The sequence below is a fragment of the Sarcophilus harrisii genome, chromosome 5 (assembly GCF_902635505.1).
Source record: "Sarcophilus harrisii chromosome 5, mSarHar1.11, whole genome shotgun sequence".
Lineage (NCBI taxonomy): Eukaryota > Metazoa > Chordata > Mammalia > Dasyuromorphia > Dasyuridae > Sarcophilus > Sarcophilus harrisii.
This window is the reverse complement of record NC_045430.1, coordinates 231,261,586-231,274,141: the sequence shown is the minus strand read 5'-3', so window position 1 is coordinate 231,274,141 and position 12,556 is coordinate 231,261,586. Positions and strand designations below refer to the sequence as shown.

At 34.8% G+C, this 12,556-nt stretch overlaps 1 protein-coding gene and 1 long non-coding RNA gene across 6 annotated transcripts in view; one reads left to right on the top strand and one right to left on the bottom strand.

Moving 5' to 3' along the window:
- LOC116419465 overlaps positions 1–12,556 on the bottom strand; it is a 132,800-nt gene that overhangs the window by 26,503 nt on the left and 93,741 nt on the right. Inside the window, exon 2 of one of the 2 annotated variants that reach the window (XR_004229791.1) lies at positions 3,397–3,493. The exons of the other annotated variant lie outside the window; for it this stretch is intronic. This is a non-coding gene — a long non-coding RNA (uncharacterized LOC116419465). The remainder of the gene's footprint in view (positions 1–3,396; positions 3,494–12,556) is intronic. 2 annotated transcript variants of the gene reach the window in all.
- ARMC3 (armadillo repeat containing 3) overlaps positions 1–12,556 on the top strand; it is a 131,822-nt gene that overhangs the window by 35,522 nt on the left and 83,744 nt on the right. For 3 of the 4 annotated variants that reach the window (XM_031939868.1, XM_012551246.2, XM_031939870.1), the window contains 2 exons: positions 506–681; positions 8,448–8,642. In XM_031939868.1, the coding sequence (XP_031795728.1) occupies positions 506–681; positions 8,448–8,642 (371 nt within the window). The remainder of the gene's footprint in view (positions 1–505; positions 682–8,447; positions 8,643–12,556) is intronic. The other variant, XM_031939869.1, reaches the window with a different exon arrangement.

Here is a 12,556-nt window from a genome sequence, read left to right as displayed (position 1 = left end):
TTAATAGTTGCTGGATCTATTCCTTTTGCGTTTTGTGTGTGTATGTGTGTGTGTGTGTGTGTGTGTGTGTGTGGTTTTTTTTTTTTTCCCCCTTAGGCAACTGGGGTTAATTGACTTGCCCAGGGTCACACAGCTAGGAAGTATTAAGTGTCTGAGGCCAGATTTGAACTCAAGTCCTCCTGACATCAGGGTTCGTGCTCCATGCACTGTGCCCTTTAAGCTGCCCCGATCTAGTCCTTTACAAACAATAACAACTTTAGACTTAGCGTTTTGGGGACAAATGTCAAATACATCAATAATTGACATGAGTAAAAGGAAATCCTCCTGTTGTTAAAAAAACAAAAACAAAGACCTGAAAGAAGTCATTCTATATTGTCTAAATAGTGTAAGGCAGGATTTGATCTAAGCAATATGAACTTAAGATTTGTGGTGGTTTGCCTTTTCAACTATCTTGTTGAACAAATGAACACGTATCACATTTTCACTATTTGTTTTTGATAAACAGAAGAAGTAGTGATCCATGAATTTGCCAGCCTTTGCCTCGCAAATATGTCTGTGGAATATACCAGTAAAGTGCAAATATTTGAGTATGGTGGCCTGGAACCACTCATCAGACTACTTGGGAGCCCAGACCCTGATGTTAAGAAGAACTCTATTGAATGTATTTACAACCTGGTACAGGTAATATGCTTTTCAAATATATTCTAATAAAAATTATTATATGAATTTATAAAAAGAAATTTAAATGATATATTTTAGATTATTTTAGGATACTGTTCCTATGTATCCATTTATCAAAGCAGATTAACTGATATTTATTTCAAAAATTCTTTGTTTTCATATTTTATGTCAATATATTTCCAGTCTAGGTTTATTTTTAAAATGTACTTATATTTAAAAGGATAGTAGTATAAATTAAAGTATTTGTCTTTGATAAAATTTTATCTCTTCTGAATTTAGAAATCTAAAGCTCTATAAAATGAGGGAAACCCTCTCAGGTTTACAATTCTGTATTTCTATAACTAACTGATTAGGGTATGTATGCTGAACTATTAGATAAATGGCCAGTAACACATAGTCCCTAATACCATAGACTGAGCATGAGCAGTACTTTGTTCACTGCATGAATAGTTGATCAGGATATCTACAGTCAGGAACATACTTATGGACTGAGCACATGGAATGGGAAATCTGCTTCTAGTGCCAAGATGAAGCATTCCATCTTTTTTTCCTTACTGATCTTATCAACTCCCATGCTTTTAAAATCATCTCTATGCAGATTATTCTCAGATCTACTTGTCCAGTCTTAATGTTGTTCATCTCCAGCTGCCTAACTGGATGTCTTGTATAAACTCAACATGGCCAAAACTTCAAATGTTAGGGAACTGTCATTTTCCCAGTCATCCTGGACTCCTCATTCTCTCCCTTACCTCCCATTTTCAGTAGGTTGCCAAGTGCTGCTGATTTCTCCTTGGAAACATCTCTTCTAGAATGCCCCCTTTGCACTTCTGACACTTCCTCTGTGGCGTAAGTCCTTGGCACCTCATGCCTCAGCTATTGTGAGAATCTTGTTTCCCCTCACCTCAAGTCTTCTGTTCAGCTGTCAAATTGATTTTCCTCAAATGAAGATATGTCCATATCCAACTCTTATCTCCATTTAGTAAACTCCAGTGACTCCCTCTCACCTCTAAGATCAAATATAAAATTCTTTGGACATTTAAAGTCCTTCATAATCTAGCTCCACCAACATGCTGGTAAATGTTTAACATTTTTTCCAGCTATGGGAGAAGTTATGGGAAATATATCCATGACACACCCTAAATCTTTTATTATTAATAAATGCTTAACAATCAGCTTTGGGGGCAGTTATGGGGAACGTATCCATGATACATTTTAAATCTTTATTATTAACATTTCTCTCTATCACTTTTTCAAATCGAGACAATCAGCAAAGCAACAAATCAAGCCCTGATTTTGTAGCATTTGTGAATTTCTGAAGTACAAATGTTGACCCTGAAAATTTAACAAGTGGCTCCAGCTCGCCTCCACAGGGTCCCTATCTTTCCAGTCTCCTTGTGCCTCCTTTTCTCCCCCCCCAGGTTCTTCTGTTTCATTAAATTGGCCTCCTTCCTGAAACCTCACTTGGAATGCTCTCCCTCCTCATCCCTTCTCAGAGTTTTGCTAATTTTCTTAAAGTTGCAGCTGAAGTCTTCTGCAGGAAGACTTCCTTCTGACTCAGCCCCAATTCATCCCGTTACATACATTTGCATGTTGTCTCCCCATCATCGGGAGAGTTCTTAAGAGCAGGAACTGAGGGTTGTGTACAAATTTGTACACTTGGACATATAAGTATATAAAACAATCTACTAATCAAACATTTATAAATCCCAATTTTGACCCCTCACATTCAGTTATGACACTCCTTATGGGAAGTCAACCCACAGTTTAAGAAACTGGGCTCTGTAGGGCCTGGCTGGCTGTTTTTTATAAGGACAGATCCTTTTCCTTTTGTCCCTTGCATGCTTCTTATTCTTTTTCTTCAAAGGTTCTTTCTTGCACTGTGACAGACATGATAAAATATCCCTGTATGAACCTGTTCATCTCCATCCTCAGCCCATCCATTTCAGACCTCTCTATTCTCTTCTTCATTGCTACCTTCCTCCTTTCCTTCCCTTTCCCACTCCTCCTTCTGAACTCTTTTCTTCCCTTTAGAATGTTTTTCCTATCTTCCTTTTTCCTTCTCCTTCCTTTTACTACTTTTAAAAGTTTCCTTGATTGTTACATTTTGGAATCATTTCCCTTTCTGACCCAATGGTTACACTTATCTCAGCTTCTCAAGCATATGGCGCCTTGTCCTGCAAGCCTCCGTAGTGGCTCCAAGAGTCCAGCTGCAGCCCTTCTATCTCTGTCCTGTGCTCCAGGTAACTCTCTTATCTACCCTTCCTCTTTCCAATCAAAGCTCCCAGCCCCTCAGCATAGTGCTTATCCCTCACCCTTTTCTCTTCCACAAATATTTACTTACTAAGCCAATCAAACTACTACTTAGTGAAATTTAGGGAGGGAACTTTTGGGGAAGGGCTCTTATTTAAGTCACACTATCCAGTATAGTCTTATATAACGATGAACCTAAGGGAAGAGAGCAGATTTTTTGGCCCCTGAGTGCCCAGATGGCATAATGCATAGCCCTGTACTCCCATCCCTCTTGTCTGAAACTTAAGGCTTAGGTTACATTGTCAAAGTTCCCTTCTTCCATGAAGGGGAAGGCCCACTCAAGATATGAGTGACTTGGGCTTCAGTGTTCTCCCTGTTATGGCTTTCCTTGTCTGAAGATTAGAATATTTTCTAGTCATGGATTCTAGGAACACCTGGGTACACCTTGTTGGAGAACAGATTTACCTGAGTGTCTATGAGGGAAGTATTCAGAAAGTTCTGAGAGCAATGCCCTGCCCTGCCAAGTCCTCCACATGCTTTCCTCCAGAAATGGCTGGTTTGACTATGTAAAAGAAATATTATTCATTAATTTAGATGACTTTCTTTTAATTTGTCTTAATTACTATGCAACACTATAATGGCTATGTATGTGATTAAATATATCAAAATGACTGCTATAAATTTTAAGTGTAACTCCAAACTTTTGTATTCACATTTGTTGCTAGTAAAGTATGTTCATGTATTCAGAATTTAGAATCTCTATCTCTACAATATGGCTCTTTGGAGTCATATTGTTTCTTGGTCCTTCACTGACTTCAAGATCAGTTTTAGGCTTTTGACCTTTATACCAGTCTCTTGAGTCTGGAATTACCCCCGTCCCTCAGTGTTTTTGATTTGCTTTTTGACCAGTAACCAATGTGTATGGATCAATTAGGATACATGATTCCTACACATGATCCATGTGTTTGGATCAATTTTAGGATACAATTCATGATTTAATTAGATCACCTGATTTAAAATAAACTTTTATGATATAATTTTGATAGGATGAAGGAGAGAGCTTTCATTGGCAAAAAGAGAGCTCTTCACATTTTGACTGGCTCCAGGGTGATGGAAGCTTAACAAAGATAGATAATTATTTAATGGCAACAAGAACAAAGGCAGAGAAGATTTGAAAGGAAATAAAAATAAAAATTAAGTTTTTTCTAATCATCTTAGAAATAATAAACATTCCCATATTTCATATTCTCTTCTCTAGCAAATTTAGTTGGACAACTATCATACAACCATAAGTAGCAATTCTGACAACTTGGGCAAGGGCCACACAATTTGCCTCTAGGACAAGTACAGGAAGTTCCATCAAATCAACATTTTAGATAAATTCAGTTAAAGGAGAAAGGGGGGAGGGGAATAATAGTTGCAGTGAGGAAAGTAAATTCAATAGAGGAAAGAGACCCTGGGACATCATCTTGTAGAGAGTATAGAGATAGAAACCCTGAGAAATATCCTGCAACCCCCATTCTCTCATGGATGGAAACCATTAGACATCTTAAGGCTGTTTGAAACTCACCTGTGCTATGCTTGTAGGATGGGGAAGAAAATGGGCCATCTCATACCTTCCTAGTTTTTAAGTAATTATTTCTGCTAACTGGGTGCTAATTTTGGATTTTCCTACCTCATTAAAGAGCAGAAGTGCTGACAGTACCCTCTAAATTTTGATGTCCTGGGACAAAACTCTAATCACCTTGCCCTAGTTATGTTATGCCCTAGTGACTTTTCCCAAAGTCTTTTTCTTCTTTTCCTGGCAGAAACTTTTAGGAAAAGGGAGATTTGTTCAGTTTCCCTTTCTCAATTCCTATCTAGTTATTATTAAGATTCCATCATGTCTGGCAGACCTAGACACTTCTCAAAGAACTTTTTCCCATTTAGAGTCCCCAAAGAGCCCAGTCCCACTAGTTTACTAGCTATTAGCCTCACCTAGTAATTTTAAAAGAAATTATTTTCATAATTGACATACAGAATCCTATAATGTCTATATCTTAAAGTTGTTGTCTTTTAGCACCAGTAGTGAATCAAATAATAAATATAAGCAAGGACACTTTTACAGACAGATCCTTGTTGTATATTCAAAATGAGATCTAGATTTAGCTATAAAATTTTCTCGTTATTCTCATACTATACATAATAAATGTTTTTGGAATCCATTTGAATCTAGAAAACGAATTTACATGGACTCCCATTTAGTATGGAGAGGAAATCTAGGTTTAGAAGGTAAAACTTCTAAGATTCTGAAGCAGTTGAATACCCTCTTTATAACCTGATAGCTCCTGAAACTTATAGAAGCCCTCTCTTCCTCATCATGCTTCCCTTCTCACTAAACAAAAAAAAATCAATCTTGAGATAGAATTTATTAAAATACTCACTTGTCTATATTATGAATCTGTAATAGTATACATTGCACATCTCTGTGTTAAACTTTGAGCTGTTCTCTACTGAGCATGTAGATGGACTAGTCATTAAAAAGTCACATTTTTATAATACTTTTAGGTTATAAAATGGTTCCCCAACAATAACCCTTAGTGCAAATATTAATCCCATTTTCTAAATAAGGAAATTGAGGCACTGAGAAATTAAATTCTTGCCTATGATGGTTCTGCTAACAAATAATCTGAGGCAGGATTAAGTGTCTCATAATACCAACGTTCCATTTACTACCCTCTGTCTCTCTTTTGTTGTCTCTTTTCAATTAAGAAATATATTTAATGGGTTGTTAACTCCTGGATATAGACATTATGGTAATTTTTATAATGTCTTCATTTGTCAACCAATTTCCTAATTGTAGCATCAAATATATTTTTCATTAAGACCAAGAGAATGAAAAATTTTTGTATCACTTTGGGCAAGTTATTTAACTTCTCTTGGCTTTACTTTATTTGTAAAATAAGAAGATATGGTTCTTCCAGCTCTGAGATTCTATAATCTCATGATTATGAAAATATAAACTATGATTCATTTTTAAGATCATAAGGATTCCATCAACTGGGGAATGGTTGAATAAATTGTGGTATGTGATTATGATGGAATATTATTGTTCTATGGGAAATGATGAGCAGGATGTTCTCAGAAAAACGTGGTAAGTCTTCCATGAACTCAAGCAGAGTGAAATGTAGTATATACAGAGTAATAGCAATGTTCTGGGATGAACAGATGTAAATGCCTTTGCTATTCTCAGCAGTTCAATGTCTGCTGTGAAGGACTATTGATGAAAAATCCTGTCCATAATCAGAAAAAGAACTGACTGTGTCTGAATACAGATTGAAGCATTCTCTTCCTCCTTCACTTCCCCTCTTACACACACACACAGACACACACACATATACATATATATATATATATATATATATATATATATATATATAGAGAGAGAGAGAGAGACAGAGAGACAGAGGGGGGGGAGGGGTTGGGGGGGAGATTTATGTTTTCTTTCACAACATGACTTTTTTATGGGCTGGGGATGGGGATAAGAGAGAATTTGTAACTCAAGAGTTTTCAAAGCAAATTTAAAAAAATGTTTTAAGTGTAACTGGAGAAAAATAAAAATATCTTAAATTTTTTTATATGAACTCCATGTAGTTTCTAGAAAAGTGGCTGTTTGTCATCTTATTCAAATTTTATGCATTTTTTTAAAGTTTTAAATTGATGTCTTGGTGAACAGGATATGAAATTATGTAATTGAACAAAGTAGATTTACTAATCTATTTCAATTTAGAGAAATAAAAAATTCAACTAAAAAAGATCATAAGGGTTCATAATCTGTAGTTTCTTAATTGAATTACATTTTAAACATCAGATCAAATTTTATTATGTTGAGAGGTAACACATTGCAATGGGGAAAAAAGTAGACTTGGTGTCAAAGGGCCTGGGTCTGTCCATTGCTCCCTGTTAACTATGGGGAAGTTCCTTAATCTTTAAGAGGTCTCGATTTTTAGATGAAGAAATTGAAATGATTTCTAGCCATATGAAAAGATGCTCCAAATCATTATTAATCAGAGAAATTCAAATTAAGACAACTCTTGAGATATACTACACTCCTCTCAGATTAGCTAGGATGACAGGAAAAGATAATGATGAATGTTGGAGGGGATGTGGGAAAACTGGGATACTGATGCATTGTTGGTGGAATTGTAAATGCATCCAACCATTCTGGAGAGCAATTTGAAACTATGCTCAAAAAGTTATCAAATTATGCATATACTTTGATCTAGCAGTGTTACTACTGGTCTCATATCCCAAAGAGATCTTAAAGAAGGGAAAGGGACCTGTATGTGCAAAAATGTTTGTGGCAGCCCTTTTTGTAGTGGCAAGAAACTGGAAATTGAATGGATGCCCATCAATTGGAGAATGGTCAATTGGAGAATGGCTGAATAAGTTGTGGCATATGAATATTATGGAATATTATTGTTCTGTAAGAAATGATAAGCAGGATGAATACAGAGAGTCTTGGAGAGACTTACATGAATTGATGCTGAGTGAAATGAGCAGAACCAGGAGAACATTACATACTTCAACAGCAATATTGTATACAATGATTAATTCTGATGGATGTGGCTTTCTTCAACAATGAGATGAACCAAATCAGTTCCAGTTGTTCAGTAATAAAGAGAACCAGCTACACCCAGCGAAAGACCTCTGGGAAATGAGTGTGAACCACTACATAGAATTCCCAATCCCTCTATTTTTGTCCACCTGCATTTTAAATTTCCTTCACAAGTTAATTGTAGATTATTTCAAAGTCAGATTCTTCTTGTGCAGCAAAATAACTGTATGGATATGTATACATATATTGCATTTAATATATACTTTAACATATTTAACATGTATTTGTCTACCTGCCATCTAGGGGAGAGGGTTGGGGGAAGGAGGGGAAAAGTTGGAAGGGTCAATGCTGAAAAATTACCCAGGCATATGTCTTGTAAATAAAAAGCTATAATAATAATAAATATTTAAGAGATCTCAGTTTCTTCTCTATAAAATGAAGGCATTAGATTCAGGGATCTCTGAGTTCCCTTTGACACTTCAGTATATGATCTGTGAATTATAGATATTGATGAAAATCTGCTGAATATAAAATAGGTGTATCAAATATTGTCTTTGCACTTCTCCCAAACTTTGTTTATAAAAAACAAACTTCCAAACTCTAAGTTAATAAGTTAATAAAAGATTATTTTGTTTGTTTTTTACAAACAGAGATTATTTTAACCAAATTTATAAAAGAATTTGTTGTATAATTAGGATGCTTCAAGTAAATCAAATAATCATAGAATATATGGTCTCTCCTATCCATGGCAAGCTAACATGCAGGTTTTAATGCATCTTTTAATTATAAAACTAATTTTAGAAGGAAAGCTAAAAAGTCTCAAAATGTTTATTTGTTGCTTCATGTTAGAGAACAATCTCTTCACTATTGCCTTGTGTTGCTGCATTATTTGTCACTTTTTTTTTGTATTCCATGACAGGACTTTCATTGTCGAATGGCAATTCAGGATCTAAGTGCAATCCCTCCTATATTAGATCTCTTAAAATCTGAATATCCAATTATTCAACTTCTGGCTCTCAAGACCTTAGGCACTATTACCAATGATAGAGAAAGCAGAGTAATGCTGAGAGATAGCCAAGGACTGGAACAACTTCTTAAAATTCTTGAAACCAAGGTACTTTAAAAATGTGACTAACTGTTTAAATTTAAATATTCCTTAAATTTGTGTGTAACACAATGACTTGCAATAACTAGAAGAGAAAAGGTCATTTGCTAAATCAAAAAGGATAGCTAAAAATCCAGTAATATTATTTTTTAAAATTAAAATAGAGTAATTCTTTATTCATTCAATCTTAAAATTAAAATAGAGTATTAATTCAATCTATTTGGGAATAAGATGAGTTTAAATTTATGAAAAAAAGAGCTACCAAGGATTTTTTTAAAGAAATAATTATATTATGTACAATAACAATTTGGCTAATGAAGTGTTGCTTAGTGGAAGTCCTTGACAGACTTTTATAATAGCTAAATATAAATGATTTGTAATTGACATGTAAATAGTTCATCAGAAATACTTGTGAGAATTGGAAAACAATTTGTTCTCTTGATATTTTAAAATATTTATTATATTGTTCATACTATTCTCTTTCCTTTCCTTCTTCCTGCTTTTGACCATCATCATAGCTGCTTCCCCTTTACAGCCCCTCCCCCTTTCTTAAATATTTCCCCTACTACTTCTGTTTTCCCTTCTATTAGCTTCCCTCTTTCCTTTCCCCTTTCCTTTTCTACTTCCTTATAGGGTGAAACAAGTTTTTCTATGAAACCAAATATGTCTAATATTCTCTCTTTGAGACAAATCTGATGAGAATAAGATTCACACAATGTTTATCCCCCTCCCTTCTTTCTCTTAATTATAATAGGTCTTCTTTACCTCTTTATGAGATGTAATTTCCCTCATTTTACCTCCATTTTTCTTTTTTTCCCCAGTACAACCCCCTTTCCACTTTTAGTTTCTTTTTCATATTATCACAATAAAATCACATTATACCCTCTAAGTATACCCATAGAGATATAGTTCTCAAGAGTTCTTTCCTTTTTAATTTTTTATGCTTTTCTTGAGTTCTGTATTTGGAGATCAAATTTTTTGTTCAGCTCTGGTCTTTTCATCAGAAATAAATGAAATTGAATGGAATTTACCTGTTTCATTGAATGTCCATCTTCTTCCCTAAAAGATAATGCTCAATTTAGCTAAATAGTTGATTTTTGGTTGCAATCCAAGTTCCTTTGCTTTTTGGAATATTAGATTCCAGGCCCTTCAATCCTTTAAGGTGGAAGCTGCTATGTCCTGGGTAATTCTGATTGTGGCTCCTCGATATTTGAATTGTTTCTTCCTGGCTGTTTGCAATATTTTTTCCTTGATCTGGTAATTCAGAAATTTTAGCAACAATATTTCTTGGAGTTTTCATTTTGGGGGTCTCTTTCAGGAAGTGATTGGTGAATTCTTTCAATGGCTATTTTACCTTTTGGTTCTAGGACATCAGGGAAGTTTTCCTTGATGATTTCTTGAAAGATGATATCTAGGCTCTTTTTTCATCATGGTTTTCAGGAAGTTCAATGTTCCTTAGATCTATTTTTCAGGTCAGTTGTTTTTCCAATGAGGTATTTCACATTTCTTCTATTTCTTTCTTTCTTTCTTTCTTTTTTTTTTTTTTTGTTTTGCTTGACTAATTCATTTAATCTTCTTGAATCATTCACTTCCATTGGTTCAATTCTAATTTTTAATGTATTATTTTTCAGTTACCTTTTTTTAGCTCCTTTTGTATTTGGACAATTAAATTTTTAAATGAGTTTTTTGCTCATTGCACTTTTTTTTCAATTTAACAAATTGTTTTTCAGTGAATTGGTTTTTTTAATATCTGTTTTGTAAGGAGTTATTTGTCTTTTCCATTTCATCAAATATATTTTGTAGGGAGTTATATGCTTTTCCCATTTCATCACATCTATTTTTAAGGAGTTTTCTTCAGATATTCTGTTTACCCTCTTGCAAAGATTTCATTTCCTTTCCCCATTTTTCTAAGAACACTTTTAAGATTCTTTTTGAATTCTTCCAAGAGAGCCTTGTAAATTGGGGACCAACTCATATTACCTTTTGGGGCCTCATCTGGAGTTATTTGCCTTTAGGATCTTTAAGGTTTGAGGTCTGTTCCTCTCTTTCTCTTTAAAAGTTGTCTATGATCAGAGTTCTTTTTGCTTTTTTGCTCATTTTTTTTTAAGATTGAGGAGCCTTAAGACAAAGGAGCCAGCTGATTTAGTTTGCCCTGGGGCAATTCTGCTGACTGACTTCTGGTGTGCTGTAATTGCAGCCAGGTCCCGCTTCTTCCAGGGCTCAGTGGCTTACAATTTGTCTTTTGTATTTTCTTTTGTTTGTCTTGCAGCAAATCTGCTAAACTACCAGCTTGCAATCAGGACACAGTAGCCTAAGAGCCTCACAGTAGATTCCCAGGTGTGCAGACAAATGCTCTGGCTTCCCACCCCATCTCCCTACCCCATGGTTCCCTGAGTTTGATGACCTCTCCCTCTGCCTGATTGACACAGACCTTTCCTGAAGTTCTTCCAAAGTATTTTCTTCTGGACATTTGTACTCCAAATATTTTTAGGTTCTATCACTCCAAAACCAGTTCAGAGACACAATCTGCTATTGGTTTGAGAAAAGGTTGGAGGAGGTCAGATAAAGACGTGTTTGCTCTCTGTCATCTTCTATTGCTCATACTATTAACTTATATTTTTATGAACACACTATTTATTAAGCACTGGTAAACTCTGTGTAAATAATCAGAAATTGCAAACAAGTATTAGTATCAAACTATATTTACTGTATATATAAGTATTAGTATTAAGTCAACATGAAAACTCAATATTCATTGAGGAAAGAGGACATTGAAGGCATATTAACAATGTCTTAATTTCTTGAATACTTAGGTTTTTAAAGTTACTCATTTTGGATTTGCACTTCCTGATTTATAAGAAAAGTCTGAAAAAAATGACTTACAACTTAAAAATATGTTTGGCTGAATGACCAAATATTTGAAATTTGTAAAGTCTACATTAATGAGATTTTAGTATAATTCTGTTCTGTGGTCATTTCTATTATAATGTCACTAAAGTAGACTGAAAAAATGAAGTTAAAAGAAATTGTTTTATCCAGGCATTCTAAAAGTTCCTATAGAAATAACATTTTCTACATAGATTAATGCAATGTGGCATAATAGAGAATGGTCTTAAAATAAGGAAAACATGTTTTAAACTTCTGATACATTCTCATTAGTTTTGTGACCATGGGAAAGCCATTTTTAGTTCTATGACCATGGGAAAGCCATTTAAGCTAATCTGTAATCCTGATAAAAACTGATAAAAGTCATAGTTCCAGACCCCTCCTAAGTTAATGTAATGTCTTTAGCACCTTTCCTTACAGGTGGGGCCCCCAGTATAGGTTCAAATCCACTCACAATCACAGGTCATTAATTCCTATTCTGTATTTACTTGTCTTTACTCAGACATAGGACACCATTAAACAACATAAGAAAAGCTATAAAAGAACATTCTGTCCACAAACATCCGATACTCCACAGTGGGAGTGTACATCTCCTCATGCACAAGGGGAACAAACATAAAGAACATGTGTACATCTTAAAGCCCTACTGCAGTAGGATTGCTCCAGGCTTTACTCTGTTCTATCAAATCATGGCTCTGTCCCACCCATTTCCTAGAAGCTGGTAGTTCCTTGTTAGTAATTCCTGGACTTATCTTTCTGTAGGCATCCCCTGGCCCTGTCAGTTTCAGATAGAAATAAGGGCAAATAATAGCTCTACTCATCAACACAGTTAGCTAACAAAAGCCAGACTGAGGTCTCTGGCCAAGGCAGTTTTTTCAATTTTTCTTTTCAATTCATATGACAGTTTTTTGTAACAGAGAATTTAGTTTTCTATCTTAACTTAGGGCTTATTATTTCCAAGCTTAGCATCTCTCTAGCTCAGCATTAAGTAAACAGAGGAAGTACATCTAATGCCTATGTTCCCCAGTAAATTATGT